At 46.1% G+C, this 17,106-nt stretch overlaps 1 protein-coding gene across 1 annotated transcript in view; it reads right to left on the reverse strand.

Moving 5' to 3' along the window:
• The window catches only part of GFOD1 (glucose-fructose oxidoreductase domain containing 1), a 113,664-nt gene extending 101,939 nt beyond the window's left edge, over window positions 1-11,725 (reverse strand). Inside the window, exon 1 of the mRNA XM_036447920.2 lies at window positions 11,473-11,725. Coding sequence (XP_036303813.1) covers window positions 11,473-11,725 — 253 coding nt within the window. The remainder of the gene's footprint in view (window positions 1-11,472) is intronic.
• Between the last annotated feature and the right edge of the window lie 5,381 nt (window positions 11,726-17,106).

Here is a 17,106-nt window from a genome sequence, read left to right on the forward strand (position 1 = left end):
AAATAGTTAAATATATACATACCTTACAACCCAGCAATGTTAGTGCTAGATAGCTATACAATAAAAATTAACAGATGGATCTACAAAAAGACTTGCATGCAAATGTTCACAGCAGCATTATTCATAATAGCAAAAAACTGAAAACAATACAAACATCCATCAAATGGTGAATGGATAAATAAAATGTGGTATATCCATACAATGGAATCTTGGAATATTACTCAGTGACAAAAAAAGGAATAAGCTTACGATACATGAAACAACATGGATGAATATCAAAAAAATGCTAAGTGAAAGATTCCAGAAACAAAAAAACTAAATGATTTCATTTATATAAAATTTCTAAGAAAGGCAGACAGAAAACACATCTGTAATTGCCTGGGACTAGCGGTAAGAATGGAGATTGGCTACCAATAGACATGAGGAAACTTTTTGTGACATTGGAAGTATTCTAAAACTTTTTGCATAGATAGTTGCACAACTATATAGATTTATTAAAAGTCACAAAATCACATATATACTATATATATATATGTGATATACTATATATATATATATATATATATATATATATATATATATATATATAAAGTATATACCAATAAAGCTATTTTTTAAAAGCACTGTTAAAGCTGCAAACAAACTTAATTTGGGGCTTCAAAATTCTGTAGCTTCAGTTTTTGGATATTATGGGAACAGATCATCTCAATACCACAAGGCCTATTACATTTAGAAAATGGAAACTTAAAAAAAAAAACATATCATCCATATCATTTTAATATAAAGTTATTTTTTCCTGCATTTTTAATGCTCTACAGGCCATTAACAAGTCTCAAAGAAAGTCTAAACCCTAAAGCACTCCAGACTTGCCCAAACCTGAGTGGCCAGCTCCCCAAAGCCCTGTGGACAGGTGTAGAACTGCCCAGGGTGAAGGGTCATTGGCTCTCAGCAGTGAGGATGTGAAAGCCTTTTCCCTAGCATTCTTTTGGCTTGAGTCTAAACCAGAAAGAACTTCTGCCTTCAAGGTCTTCCTGCATAGAGGACAATGCTCAGAGAGGCTCTCCTAGGTGTGGATGCCCACCCCCACCAGCTGAACTCACTGGGACAGTTTCTCCGACAAGTCTTTCCAGCCTTACATTTGTGCGACACACCTGCCAGCTATCTCGTCGCCCAGCTTGTCTAGCCAGGTGGCCTTGGTCCAAACAAAATTTGTATTTGTCAGAGAACTCCAGAGAAGCAGAACCAATAGGGTGTGTGTGTGTGTGTGTGTGTGTGTGTGTGTGTGTGTGTATGAAGAGAGATAGACAGAGAAGTTAATTTTTAAGGAATTGGTTCATGCAATTATGGAAACTGACAAGTCCAAAATTTGCAGGGAAGAACAGCAGGCTGGAGACCTAGGAAAGGACTGATGCTGTAGCTTCCAAAGCAAAGGCAATCTGAAAGCTGAAATCCTTCTTCCTCCAGGGAACCTTTCTCCTCATTCCTGACTCCTTCCAGGCCCTATGCTGATACTTGAGCACAAAGGGTCTCTGCCTCCTCTCGGCCCCCTGCGGGCACACGCCATGCAGTATGTGCTGCTCAGTAAAGGCTTGTAAAGCCGGCAGGTAACCACAACACTCCATGGAGTCAATCATGTTTTTCTACTTTCCCATCATATACTTTAAAAATATATACATCCTAAATTTACTAATAAAAGCTATGACAAAAAGATTGCATCATTTCACTATTTTACTGTGGCCATAATAAAAGCAAAATACCAAATGTGTATTTCATAAAGCGGATAAAGAACCTACAAAATCAAGAAATGTCTCCATTTGCAAAATATTCACTTAAGCCTGTGTTCCTATAATCAGCACCTTTGTGGAGTGTGGCCCAGCTGGGAATGACCACTCTTAATCCCTCTGCCCCACTTTAGAGTGGTTCCCGTAGCATTTTAAGATAAACCCCCCACATTAGGAGATAATCCCAAAAAGACTCAGCCAGAAACAGGCATCAGGTACACACAGGGACATGGGATGGGGGGGCGGGGGGGGGGGGGGGGGGGGCCAGGGCGGCACTTTTCAGCTGGCTGAATGGGCATTTGTCTTTTGGAGCTCCGTGGGACAATGTTCTGTCCACCACGTGGGCCCTTGAAGGAGAGGAGGCTGGTCTAAAGAGGGATAATGATGAAGTTGCCGCGTGAAGAGAAGAACACAGAACGGTCACGTTCACAAAGGTCATGGTTTCCATGTACTCACTGAGGCCCAGCTACATCCCTGCCCCTGAGTTCCAGGAGATGGCCCTGCCATCTTCCCAGCAGCAAGGTGAGTTCCTGGTAACCCATCAGTGCCTTCTAGACCACATATCTGTGAAGCAAGTACTGTATTCTGAGATGACACTTAGTTTATGCACATTCCCTTTTAAAAATAAAACTTTCAACTGTATTTTCTGAATCTATCAGGAGGGACTCATCTCTTCCAAAAATCAGGAGGAAAAAAAAATGTCCAAAAGCATTACTTGAAATAGGCTAAAGCATTGATCACACTGGGGAGAAGTAAAACTAATGTTTATTGAACTTATGCAGATAACTAAAGGGGCATGGCTGGTCTCTATATACCCTCGCCCATTTTAATTGTCACACCAACCCTATAAGATAGGGTCTTTAACTCCATTATGTTGATGAGAAAACAGGCTCAGGAAGGGTGTTTACCTCTCCCAATGTCACACAGTTGTCACCTGCCAACCTTTCCTGTCATTGGTTAGTCTTCTGATTCACAACACCTTATAAAATGATGCTCTTTGCCAGGCCACAATTGTCCTGCATCAAAATATGTAATTAATTAATTGCCTGTGTGTAGCCCTTAACTAGTTAACTACCACGATATTTTGAATTTAATTTAAAAAGGATGGCTATCATCAACAAACAACAAGTGCTGGACACAGACTCTGGGAGGGTGGGGGTGGGATGAGGGCATGCGATAGGCGGTAGAGGAGGCTGGGGGAAGGTCACGGGGGGGGGGGGCGGGGGGAGAAGGAGATATATGTAATACTTTAACAATAAAAAATAAAAATAAATAAATTCCCTCCTAAAATAAATAAATAAATACAAAAGGTCCACTGCTTGCGTCTATAGACATTTATGGTATACAAATGGTTAAAACGTGCTATATACTTCCACTTTTTCTTTTGGTTGATCCAGTTTCAGGTTATCAAAATGTCCAACTTCTTCATTTGGCTTGTCTCACTCCAGTTTAAACTTCTGCACAACTGTTCATTGTCAAAGCCAGGCATCATCAACAAAATTATCACTCAACTGCACCTAATTCCAATTAGATGTGATGAGGTTGGTGAAGCTTGACTTTTCCTAACAGTAAATAGAGTCGATTCTTTCATTTGCATAATGCCTTGGGGCTTCTTCAACTCTACAACAAATCAGCAGACAAAAATCATGTCCCTCCATGCTGAGGGGCAGAAATCGCCTTGCCCACACAGTCTTTAGAGAGAAAGAGCTCAAGAAGAGGCTTCCAGGAAGAACCAGAAGTGCGGGGTTTGCTGGGATTTCAGAAGGGTAGTCTCAAGTCCAAATGCGCCGTTTCATTATCTCACTGCAGCCCTATCTCTGCTAGTGTGGCAACCATGACCAGAGGGGCCCTGACTCAACCCGGTTTCCTCCTGCTCTCTCACCCCTGTGCCAGCGGCCCTCCTCAACCTTGAGCAATTGCTGCCACTGTGAAGTAGGACAGGAAAGGGTGTACTGCTCCAGGCCCTCAGCTAATGATGCCAAACAAGTTGGGGCAAGATCAATGTGCAGCCATATCAAAGCTCCGTGAAACCCTAAGCCTTGTTCTCCCTCCCAAAGGAGCCTTCCGTCCCACAGAGAGGCTTCCCCAAGAGCCTCTGCATTACTGTCTCCAAATATCGGGGCAGAGACCATGAAAACAGATGTGATCACATTACACACAAAGACAAGAGGCATTTTAACACAGTTCTCCTGCCAGGTTAATTACTCACAGTAGAGAACTTCTTTTTCCAGAGGCAGAGAGCCGTCACATCTCTGTCTGGCTGCAGAAGCCTCCACATCATCTGGGAGCTGGAGAGAAATTCTGATTCTCAGGTCCCACCCGGAATCTGCTCAACCTTTGGATAAGATCTCCAGGTGCTGTGACTGCATGTTAATGTTTGAGAGGCAACGGGCTATTGCATGCAGAACAAAAATGCTATGAACTGACTGACACATCCTGTTTATAACCTTTTGCCTTCCCCAAGCATTCACTCAATGAAAAGGCATTCACCTGTCACTCAGCAAATATTTCTGGAGTGCCTACGAGATGACTGACTCAGTGCCCGGCACTGTCTGGGGAGATAAGGTCTCCCTGGTGAGCAATGCAGACAAAGGCTCTGCGTCACAGTACTTGCATTCTAGTTGGGGAGACAAATAGCAAACAAGAGAACAAGCAAACAAATGAAAGAGATCATCACAAACTGTGATAGTGTCACTAGGAAGATAAAGAGGATAACAGAGGAATAATTGACAGGTGGAGCGGAAAGATTATTTTATTGGAAGGGGAGGAGCCAGGAGAGCTTCTCCCCCAAAAGAACATTTAAGCTGAAACTTGAAAGTGAGAATGTGTGAAGGAGAAGCTTCAAAGGAGTGAGGGGGAACCTTCCAGACAAGGGGATGAGCCGGTTTGTAAAGGCCCGGGGCTGGGAAAGGAGTTGGCGAGTTTGAGGAATAAAAAGAAGACCAAGTAACTGGAGGGTAGGGAGCTGGGAGAGTGTATTGTTGCCGAAGAGGTGGGAAAGAATACTAGGTAGGGCTATTTCAGACCAAGTTAAGTCTGACAAAGAACACGTGCTATAGGAGCCACTGAAAGATTTGGAACAGGGAATGACGAAGTGTCCTCCACATAGCTATTCTAAAGAGAACAACCTGATTAAGAAACAGGAGTGAACATGAGGAGGCAGTTGGGTGCATAGTCTAGATGGATTAGACCATTGCAGGAACTGAGACATGTTTTGACTGACCCTGAAAGCTGGCTGGGAGTTGTGCGGGGCCCTGCACACCAGGCAGCTCTGCGTACAAAGGTGAGGCACCTGACAGTCAAACGGCCTGAGGAGAGAGGCACACAAGGAAGTCTGAGATAGCTGTCATCTCAGGTGCCCCTTCATTTGGCATTGTCTTTGTTAAACGCAATGAGTACATGCTTTTTGACCAGCAGTTCACGTGTCTTTCCTACAACAGATTGGTGTGCGTCCATTAAGATGTTTGTATAAGTAGAAGATTAAAAACAACCTCAATGTTGAGTAATAGGGAACTGGTTAAATATTGGGTCGGCAACTAAGTAATTGCGTATTTTTTAAAGAAAATCAAAGACAATTTTTTTATGGAACTAAATAACTTTATTCGTAATGTATTGCCCATTTTGATCAATGACCTTTTGCCATCTTTCAGGCAGCATCATAATCCCACGTTCAAAAAACTTCTGGTTTTTATTAGCAAAAAACTGAATCAGGTACGATTTGACATCATCATCATTATTGAAATTTTTACCATTTAAGGAGTTTTGTAAAGATCGAAACAAAAAGTAATCAGATGGTGCAAGGTCAGGACTATATGGTGGATGTGGCAAAACATCCCAACCAAGCTCCATTAATTTTTGCCGAGTGACCAAAGATGTGTGTGGCCTTGCATTGTCATGATGGAATACAACACCTTTTCGATTTGTCAATTCGGGCCACTTTTCTTCAACTGCATTGTTTAATTTCGTTAGTTGTTCAATGTAGACATCAGAATTGATCGTTTGGTTGGGTGGTAAGAGTTCAAAGTAGACAATTCCTTTGTAATCCCACCAAACTGATAACAAAACCTTCTTTTGATGAATATCAGCTTTTGATGTTGTTTGAGTTGGTTCACCTGGCCTGCTCCACGATCTTTTCCGCTTGATATTGTTGTAAACAACCCATTTTTCATCGCCAGTTATCAGTCGTTTTAAAAATGGATCATTTTCATTATGTTTCTTTAGCAAATCGCAGCTGCTAATGCGTTGCGTTAACTGTGATTCTTTCAGTTCGTGAGGAACCCATGTATCGAGTTTTTGAACATAGCCAAGTTGTTTTAAGTGATTTTCAATGCATGTATGTGATACATGAAGCTTCTCTGCAATCTCACGTGTTGTACTGTGACAGTCCGAATTGATTATTGCTTTGATTAGGGCGTCATCAACTTCACCTGGACGACCAGAGCGTTTTTCATCTTTGAGTAAAAAATCACCAGAACGAAATTTGGCAAACCAATTTTGACACTGCCGTTCTTTTAAGGCTTCGTCACCATAAACAGCACATAACTTTTTATGAGCTTGGGATGCGTTTTTCCCTTTGCGGAAATAAAAAAGCAAAATATGACAAAAATGTTCCTTTTGATTTTCCATTTTTCAACGAACGCCAAACAAAAACTACAAAACAGATCAAAAAACTTTTTTTACTGATTAACAGCTGAATAGCCAACTATCAAATAACAAAATGTGTTTTACATTTGTACTACGTCTGCAAACCTAAAAATTCAACTGAAGCCATATATGTGTGAAACCCGCAATTACTTAGCTGCCGACCCAATAGATGTTGATTTAGCCATACAATAAAATATTATGCAGCCAAAAATGAAAACAAGGATACTTTCACATTCTGAGATTTTGATGTACATATCTATATATATAAAAGTCTAAGCAACTGTTATGACTGGTCGCTATGACATGCACTGACCACCAGGGGGCAGATGCTCAATGAAGGAGCTTCCCTTGGGTGGTCAGTGCGCTCCCACAACCAATCTCCTGGGATCCCTCCACCTGGCCAGCCAGCTCTGATCGCCCTGATCGGGACTGGGCAAGATGGCCCTAATGGCCCGATCACTGGCCAGGCTGAGGGACCCCACCCATGCATGAATTCATGCACCGAGCCTCTAGTATTTATATGTGTGCGTGAATATATAATTTGTATATATAATAGGATGTTACCAATTGTGTAAAAAAGATTTTAAAATTCTCACACGTATATTTGCCAGTACACTCTTGAAAACCTTCAAAAGGTGACATAAAAAGGGCCACTGTTGAGGACAGGCACTGAGGGACACATACTTCTTCCTCACTGTGTATTTTTATAGCATTTGAAATTTGTACCATGTGAATATGTAACCTATTTTAAATAGCTAAATAAAATTTAAAATTTAAACAATGCTTTAAAATAGATGCAAAATAAGATGGGGGCCTATGGTGCTGAGACCACAGAAGGCTATGTAGGGGACAGAACTGAGGGGGAGAATTCTAGAGCAAGTAACACTGGGGCTGAGTCTTAAAGAAAGAATAGGCATCCATCACCAACACAAGACAGAACCATGATCTGACAAAGGCATGGACATATAATCCAACAGGGTCCATTCAAGCAGTAGTCTGGTTAGCTAAAGTTCATGGGGTTCCAGAAAAACCAGCAGTTCTTGCGGTTATGTCAAAAAGTTGGGGCTTTTCTCAGAAGTGATGAAAGGAGGGAGCAGTGACAAGATCAGGTCCACAGTTCCCTTTTTTTTTTCTTTCTTCCCTTCATTTTCATTTATTGATTTTTAGAGAGAAGGAAAAGGAGAGGGACAGAGAGAGAGAAACATCAATTTGTTGTTCCACTTATTCATGCATTCATTGGATGATTCTTGTATGTGCCCTGACCAGGGATCGATCTGGCAACCTTGGTGTATGGAGACAATGCTCTAGCCCAGTGATCGGCAAATTCCGGCTCTTTGGTCCCTTGAGTGTGGCTCTTCCACAAAATACCATGGTCTGGGCAAGTCTATTTTGAAGAAGTGGCATTAGAAGAAGTTTAAGTTTAAAAAATCTGGCTCTCAAAAGAAAATTCAATCGTTGTACTGTTGGTATTTGGTTATGTTGACTAATGAGCTTGTCCACCACTGACCTAGCCAACTGAGCTACCCAGTCAGGCCAGGTCCACAGTTCTTCATGATAACTCTGGCAGCAGGGTGGAAAGTGGACAGAGAAGCCAACTGGAACCTAATTCACAAACCAGTTAAGGACCTGGTTCCTTTTATGGAAGAAGCAATGATGCAGAAGAGAGAACAGAGACCAGAGGGATTAAGAAGTTGGCATCAACCAGATTTAGGAATTGATTCCACGGTTGGGGGCAAGGGGAAGTAACAGGAATAGAGGATAACTCCAAAAACCTTACCTGGCTACTGTTAACAGAGAGAAGAAACTGAGGCAAAGGAGCAAGTTTAGGGTTAGGAGAGGAAGTAATAAGTTCCAGGGGAGGCAGAGTGATGGGTTCAAATCTCTAGGTACATGTATTGAGCAGTTTGATTTAAGTCTCTGTATTTTAGTTGCTTCATTTGTCAAGTGGAGCTAATATCTATCTGAGAGGATTACTTTAATCATGAAATGAAATATTTTATACACAGGACCTATCACATTGCCTGGCCCATACTTAACAAGCAGCAGCCCTGGACATGGTTGAAATTATACATTATAGAAAAATGCCTACTTCACTAAGTAAGGGATTTCAAGGAAATTTTTAAAAATTAAATAATGTTATTCAATTGCTTCCAAGCTTTATTTCATCTAGGATACCTAGACCAACCCCTCTCCTTGACAATTCTGGATAAAGATAACAGATATCTCACCATTGCTGGGCCCAGGCTTTTGCTAAAAAGACAATTCACCAGGACTAGTCAAGATTGGCTTGTTTCAATTCCAGACAAACTCTAGCATCTATAAACCCCAAACGGCCAGAGACCATCGGATAACTGTTCGGGGTTTTCACTTCCTGTGTTGCATGTGACAAACCTCTCACCGTGACAACAAAGGAAACCCAGACTACTACCCACCTGGTACTCACAAGCACAACTCAAAGGAGAGTGACCGCCAGGGAATTTCCAGTGTAGATGAAGTCGAATGAGACTAAATTCCAGTCCCCCCTAAATCCGATCCCCCCCTAATTCTATGATCACAGATGACCTCAAATTACCTGCAAACTCAGAAATTTTTAAAAAGTCCTATAAGCCCTAGCTGTCTTGGCTCAGTGGATAGAGCCTGTTGGCTTGTGGACTGAAAGGACCCGGGTTCAATTCCTGGTCAGGGCACATGCTCCCGTTGCGGGCTCGATCCCCAGTGTGGGGCCTGCAGGAGGCAGCCAATTCATGATCCTCTCTCATCATGGATGTTTCGCTCTCTCTCTCTTCCTCCCCCTTCCTGACATCAATATATATATTTTAAAGTCCTTTGACTTACCATGAAGACATGATCAAAGCCCTCTTCCTTAAGTCATGAGTATTAAACCAAATCTATTTCCTGTGCCTCTAACACTTGGTTTTTGAAGATGTTCCTCACATTAGTTTTGTCAAGAAAAAAAAAAATTAGCCGAAACCGGTTTGGCTCAATGGATAGAGCGTCGGCTTGGGGACTGAAAGGTCCCGGGTTCGATTCCGGGTCAAGGGCATGTACCTTGGTTGCGGGCATATCCCCAGTAGGGGGTGTGCAAGAGGCAGCTGATTAATGACTCTCTCATCGATGTTTCTAACTCTCTATCTCTCTCTCTCCCTCTCTGTAAAAAATCAATAAAATATATATTTTTTTTAAAAAATTATAGGGATGTTAGAAAATAAATATCTAGAAATATATAATTTGTGCTTCTCTTGAAACCAGTACCCCCACTTCATGACCTAAGTACCAGTGATGGTCAGAGAACAGAAACATCCTTGTTTCCCAAATCGCCACGGTCATAAAGACAAGCCCTAGGGCTGCTCCATGGGTCTGACCTGCAGGACGTGCTGCCCTAGAGGGAGAAGTGATGTCAAACATGATCTTTCTGATATGACCAGTCATATGCCCTCTAGCAGACATGGGGCTCAATATGGACCTGTGTTATACTAACTGCCCAAACAGATTTATATTATAGGATGGTTATAATCCATTTGATATGCAGAGAGGTTAACTACCCAGCACATACGTTATATGAAACAGAAACAAAATATTAGCCAGAATCCAGTGACATTCAATTCAAGGCCAAAGAAACCAAGCAACAAAGGCCAGAAACTTAATAAAAAGTAAACTGAAAACTGACAGTCTTGGGCAGCCTATTATATCAGATGTCCCATCTGAGTTAATAGCAGAATGGCCTAACAAGAATGGTGTTTTAGGGAGAGTTCCACAGTCTGGTCATGGGTCTCTGAAGATAGAATCAAAATACATTTGTGTTTCACCTACCCAAAACCCATACCTGTTTGTAAAAATAAAACACTCCATCCGAGAGTACATAAATTACCATTGGCTTCTCCGTGCCTTCCCAAATCTTCCTGTGTAATTTTTCTGTCATATGACATCCTGTGCTTTGTCTCTTTCCTCACTAATAAAATTCCAACACTTCTCTTGGGAGAGTGAGGACAAGCTCCCTGGGATTGTCTTAGGTCTGAGTGAGAACTGCTGATGGACAAAACAGTTCTTGCTCTGGGAATGGCAGACACGCTGGTACCGTACCCTGAGATTGTTCAGGCTGCCTGGGTTAGGTGGGGGGACCGGATAGTGAGCTGTGGTGAGCTCATCCTCAACCCGCTTGTCAAAACCAGCCCTGAGAGGATTATTGCTTGCCTCCACGTGAGATCGGCTGCGTGGGGCCTTTTCCCACACAAAGCCTCAGTGCCTCTGGAAACAGCGCCCATGCCGTAAAAATCGAAGATCTATGACTCCTACTCTGCGCAGAAGACTATTCTGGGGTGCTGCACTCGAAAGTTAAAACTCTCTGGTTTTATCCAAACCAGTCTTTACAAACCTATGAACCTCCCAGGCTCATAGGACGCCCAGAGATACCCCTAACCCCTGACATCCAACCACTCCCGCTATCCTTGCTTTCAGCGAAGAGATGATAGTCAGATGTTTAATTTCACACTAAACTAACTCATAGCGGAAAGTAGCAAACTACCCTAGCAAGGAGCCAGCCACAGCTGCTAATCGTCAGGTCTACCGCCCCCAGGAAAACCAGGAAGGTATGTGGGGCCCTTAATTCAGGCGTTCTGGGCCGCGCACTCGCCTCTCACAGGCGCGCACGCAAACACACACACACACACACACACACACACACACACACACACACACACACACACACACACACACACACAGCTGGGGGCTTCGTTTTCTCTCCCTCAGAGCAGCCATCCACAGTTCCCAACAGCCGATGCGCCTCATCCCTCCATCAGCGGAACATGCGCCTCCTACAGCCTCGGCGCGGCACACGTGGGGAAGCGCGTCCAGGTGGAGCCAGAGGGCGGAGGGCGGCAAAGAGCGGGGAGGGCCAGGGATGAGGAAGGAGGGCGCCGCGAACGGAATGCGGGGTCTCAGGTGCTCGGGTCAGCGTAGATGCCTTGTAAGCTCTTGGGAGGAAGGGAGGGAGAGAGGAGAAAAGGCAAGGAGAGGAGGCAGGAGCGGAGGTGGGGGAGGGGCCACTCACCCAGGGTTTTGACAGCGATCTGCCTGGTGAGGGGCGGCGGCAGGTTGATGCACACCAAGTCCACGTCCTGATGCAGCAGCACCTCGTCAATGCGACTCGTGTAGAAGGGAACGCTCATCTCCTTGGCCAGCTCCTCCGCTTCCTCCGGTGTGCGGCCCCATAGCGCCTTCACCGCGAAGCCCTCGTCTTTCAGCAGAGGGATGATGACTCGGGCGGTGAGGCTGGTGCCGAACACGCCCACCCCGGGAAGCATGGCTGCTCAGGTCCCCCTGGTCCTGCTTTAGCTCGGCTCTCCGGTCCCACACGCGCGCGCACGCCCCTCTAGCCGGTCCCGCACCCGGCTCTCCAGGGCGCGCCAGCCGCCGTGCCCTGGGCAAGGCGCCCGGTGCCGAGCACACCCGGCTGCAGGGCAGCGCGGTCTCGGGGCGCTTCAGGGCAGGGACTGCGGCAGTGTCCGCCGCGCGGGGCTCCCGTCCTTCCCGGAGGCGGCGGCGGAGACCCACCCAGGGCGCCCGAGGCTCCGAAGCGCCGTGGAACCGCGGCTCAGGCGGCACCTCCGCCGCGGCGCCAGCCGGCTCCGCGCGCCCGGCGGAGGCCGCCCCATGGCCGGCTCATCCCCGCACCGCGCCGCCGCCGCCCGGGACTGGCTTTCTCCCGCGCCTTTCCCGCAGCCGGCGAACAAGCCTCTACACGCTGCCAGCGCCCGGAACGCCTGGGCTGCGGGGTCCCTTTCTCCCCACCCTTCGCCTAGAATGAAATAATTCAGCGGCCGCCAGGAGGCCGGTGAGCACGCGGCTCCGAGGGCGTGGGGCGCGGATCTTAAACTGCGGCGCGGCGGGGGCAGCGGCAGAGGCCACGACCCGGCGCCGGCCTCCTCATTCTGCTGCCATGTTCGCTCGCGGCGCGGCTCGGCGGCCGCGGCCCTGGCCGGCTGGGCTCCGGGATCCCGCGGGGCGGGGGCGGAGTTGGGAGTGGGGCTGTCAGCGGCCGGTGTTCCTGCGCCGCCCCCGCCGCCGCGCCGCGCGCCATTGGCCGCCGCGCGCGGCCCCCGCCCCCCGCCGCCGCCGCGGGCTCCGGGTGCGCGCAGCCCGGGCCCCGGGAACCCAGCCCGGCTCCTCCCCGGCCCCGCCTCACTCGCCGCGGGCCCTTCAGCTTCTTCCTTTCTTTGCCTCCACCACCTCCTTCCCCGCCTCGCCTCTTTCCAAACCCCGCCCCAAGCAAGCTAATAAATCTATCCAGACAGGGCGCGCCCGCACCGACGCGCCGCGGGTACCCGAAAAGACTGCCTAAGGTTCCTGCTGGAGGAGGCCCGGGGATGCATGTGGTGTGGGCGGCGGGGAATGACAGCCTCCGTTCCGGGAGCTTTCTCTGCGCACGGGGAACCGTACGGGGAAGCTTTCCGGGCATTCTCCTTTCACCCCCTCACCATTTAACCGATGATATAACAGTCTTGGGGAGGTGTAGAGACTTGGACAAGGTCACACAACAGGTAAGCAACTGGCACGGGATTAGAATCCAGGCTCCAATTATAAACTGATGAACCAAAAGATAGATATAGAGACAGTAAAGCAACAAGCAGATTGTCAAATTACAGCGGGGAGTGGAGGAGGATCTGGGGGAGATAATAGATCAACCGAAGGACTTGTATACATGCATATAAGTACAACCAATGGACATAAAACTATGGGGAGGGAAGGGATATGGGGGAGGGAGGGAGGGGGGCAAAAAAAATCATTAAAATATGTAAAAAAAATAAATTAATTAATTAAAAAAAAAAAAAGACAACTCAATGCAAGAGAATTACAGGCCAATATCCCTCATGAACATAGATGCCAAAATCTTCAACAAAATTCTAGAATCCAGGCTCCAGAGGTAGCAGTGAACTGGAGAGTTGTCTCTCCTTCTAAAAAAGCCCGCTCCAGTGGTGCGCCGCCCCCGAGTTCGCGCACTCCTGGCCCAGCTGCCTCCATCCAATCTGTCTCCACCAGCTCTGCTTTCCTCCCCAAGCTGGCCCCTGTGTAGACACTTGTGCCCAGTGGCCACTTCGGGGCAGGGGTCCCGGAAGCGGCTGCCGCCCGTGTGTGTCTGCATCTCGGTTTAGAGACCTACGAGTCACTCTGACCAGATGCCACACTAGCCTCCACCCCCTGCCTAGTACCCGTTTTCCTCTTGGGTCCTTGCCAAGGTACCCCCTGCACATGTCTGATTTCTTGCCATTCTCAGCCCTTATCTCACTGCCTGCCTGGCATGTAGTAGAAAATAAACATTTGCTAAATAAATGAATGAATACTCATTGAATGCCTGCTTTGTGCCCACTTGGTGTTGGAAGGGGGACCCAAAAGTGAAAGGCAGAGAACCTGGGGTCCTGTCATGTTATCTCTTCACCACTCAGCTCAATATGGCACATGGTCTGCTTCAAATCATGAGTGGAAAACGTGATAAGTACTTGCAAGCCTTTAAAATAACTTGTCGCAACTTGCATGAGGCAGGGCACATGCAAAACACCAACAAAAAAAGAAGAAGAAATAAAAAAGCTTGTGTGTGGCAATGTGGGAAGGAGGCTGACCTCAGGCGTGAGAAGAAAGGCACAGAGGACAGTCAGTGCTCCTGGTGGCTACCAGCGGTTTGGGAAGGTCTGAGACCAAAGGAGGTGTTGCCACCAACACTGACAGGCTTCTTTTGAGCCGTTTGGGGGGGGGGGAAAAAACAAAGAGAAAAAAAAAAAAACCACAAGCAGGAATGTCTATTGGGGCAGGGCTGCAGGCAAGCGTGTTAGACATGGGCACCTCCTCAGCACACAAGAGCCAGGATCACATGTCAGCGATGACGCTGCTCACAGGGCCCAGGGAATGTGGAGCTTGACATTGAGGTTAGATGCAGAGCCAGAGCACCAGCATTGATTCCTGGCTCTGCCATTTATTAGCTGTGGGGCCTTAAGTTTCTTCACCTCTCTGCCACAGTTTCACCTGTAAAATCAGTTAATGATGGTCTACACCCCAAATGATTTTAGAGAATTATTTGGGTTAATTTTTTATAAAGCTCTTAGAAGTGTCTGGCACATAGTAAACAATATATAGATGTTAAATAAGCATGGAGAGCAGGTCTGTTACCAACATCACTTCTTGATCTGGGGACAATTGTATAAGGGCAGCAATATCTAGCCAATAAGAAGGAGATTTGTGTCCTTTTAAAGAACTCTACTCCTAGCTTCAATGTGAATAAATAGAATAAACTTTCCATCTACATCCATGATTGGCAAACTGCAGCTTGAGTGTGGCTCTTCCACAAAATACCACGGCCTGGGCAAGCCTATTTTGAGAAGTGGCGTTAGAAGAAGTTTAAGTTTAAAAAATTTGGCCCTCAAAAGAAATTTCAATCATTGTACTGTTGATATTTGGCTCTGTTGACTAATGAGTTTGCCAACCACTGATCTACATAATATCAAAAAAGTGATCACATTTGATTCTCATTAGAAATGGATAAAACAAACATTATATTCATTTCATAGGAAACAAAACTGAATCTTGGTAGCAACTCAATCAAATGGATTTAAAACAAAACACTTCATTTTTAGACCCCCACCCTCCTTTGCCCCCAACTGCTTCTCCCTCAGTCTTTTGTTCCCATCTCAACAAATGGCACTACCAGCCCAACTGACCAAAACCTTGGAGCCATGCAGGACTTCTCTCTGCCATAGCTCTACAACCAGGCCTCCATAGGTCTGTCTGCTCTGCTTTTAAAGTGTGTCCAGAGTCCATGGTGAGAATTCCTAGTGACCATCATCACTGTTTGGACCACAGCATTCGCCTTTTCTCTACTCTACCTACTGCTGTTCGTTTCCTTATAGCACACATTCTCTAGTGAGCAGCCAATGATCCTTTAAAAGATAAGCCCAGCCTGGCCAGTGTGACTCAGTGGTTGAGCCGCAATCTGAGCAAGGAGCTCCCTGTTCAATTCCCAGTCAGGGCACATGCCTGAGTTGCGGGCTCAATCCCCAGTCAGGAAAAGGCTGCTCCATTAGGGCATGCAGGAGGAGGTGATCAATGATTTTCTCTCATCATTGATGTTTCTACCTCTCCCTCTCCATTCCTTTCTGAAATAATATATATATATATATATATATATATATATATATATATATATATATTTAATTAATAAATAAATAGATAGATAAACAAACAAATAAATAAATAAATAAAAGATATGTCCAATCAAGTCCCACCAGGCTCCACAACTACCAGTGAATATACCCAAAGTCCTCAGGATGGCCTGAAAGGCTCTGTCTGACCTAAACTTCCTCCTCAAATATATTATCGCCTACCACTTTCCACCTCTAATGCCCTGTACAGGCTGAGCCTGTTTTTGTCTCAGGGCCTTTGCACTTGCTGTTTCCTCTGCCTGATCCCACCCCTCCAGCCCTACCCACCTATCCATGTGGCTCACTCACTCACTTTACTTGGGTCTCTGCTCATATGTCCTCCTCACATGGCCTTGCCTTACCATCCCATCTAAAATTGTACCTGTGTCACATTTCATCCTTTTGTCTAGTTGTATTTTTCTTTGTAGCTCCTCTCACTACCTCACATTATATTATGCTACTGCCTGGGTACACAGATTCGTGCACATTGAAAGGAAATTAATTAGAAGGTGGCCAGCAGGGCAGGACTGGGAAAACCTCCCATGGCCCCTCCCCGGCTGGTCACACCTGGGGTGGTGGCACAATGGCACGAAGGGCATCTGTGGAGTGAGCTGGATCCCTCCAGCAGGTAGAGTCCCTCAGCCTGGCCTGTGGGGATTGGACAGAAACTGGCTCTCTGACATCCCCTGAGGGGTCCTGGATTGCGAGAGGGTGGTTCTTGGGTAACGCACCCCGAAATTGGGCTCCCTACTCTTTGATTCCAGGTTGTGTCACCCAAGAACCACCATTGCCAAGTTAGTGCAGCTTGGCAGCTCTTGCATTGTCTGCCCCCTGGTGGTCAGTGCATGTCATAGCTAACAGTCAGACAGTCGTATGGTCACTTAGTCTTTTATATATATAGATACCTGTCTTTCTCATCCATTTGCCTCAACATACTATAAACTCACTGACATCAAAGTTTGTGTGTCTTGTTCACTTCTGAATCCCCCCCCCCCCCCACCACCACCACCACTTAAAATAGTATTCAGTGCATGCTGGATGCTCAATCTATATGTGTTCTTCTAATAACCATCCATTACTATGAGAAGTGTATGAGTTAGTATTTAGAAATTCCTGAAAACTCTGCCAAGTGCCATGTGCAAGAAAAGTTGAGGACCTGGGAAGCAAGGCTGAGTATGACAGAGCCTCTGACCTCAGGTTGCTTCTGCCTGATGGCCTATTGCTTAGGGATTTGAGTTGACAATACAGAGTGGCAAATGCCAGAATTGGGGGAGGGAGGCTACAGGGAAGATTTGGGAGCAGAGGAATGCTTTGAAATCAGAACAGGAAGCCTTTAAAGACTTGCAGAGAGAGGAGTTGAAAGACTCCTTCCAGGTTTTGAAAGACTAGCTGAAGTTAGCTAGAAGAAAGAGGGGAGAATATTTTAGAGAGAGGGAAGCTAAAAACAGGCTAACCCAGGGTGGAGGGTGTATGTGAAGGAGGCCAGGATGTGATAG

Source organism: Pipistrellus kuhlii, unplaced genomic scaffold (genome assembly GCF_014108245.1).
Source record: "Pipistrellus kuhlii isolate mPipKuh1 unplaced genomic scaffold, mPipKuh1.p scaffold_m20_p_2, whole genome shotgun sequence".
Classification (NCBI taxonomy): Eukaryota; Metazoa; Chordata; class Mammalia; order Chiroptera; family Vespertilionidae; genus Pipistrellus; species Pipistrellus kuhlii.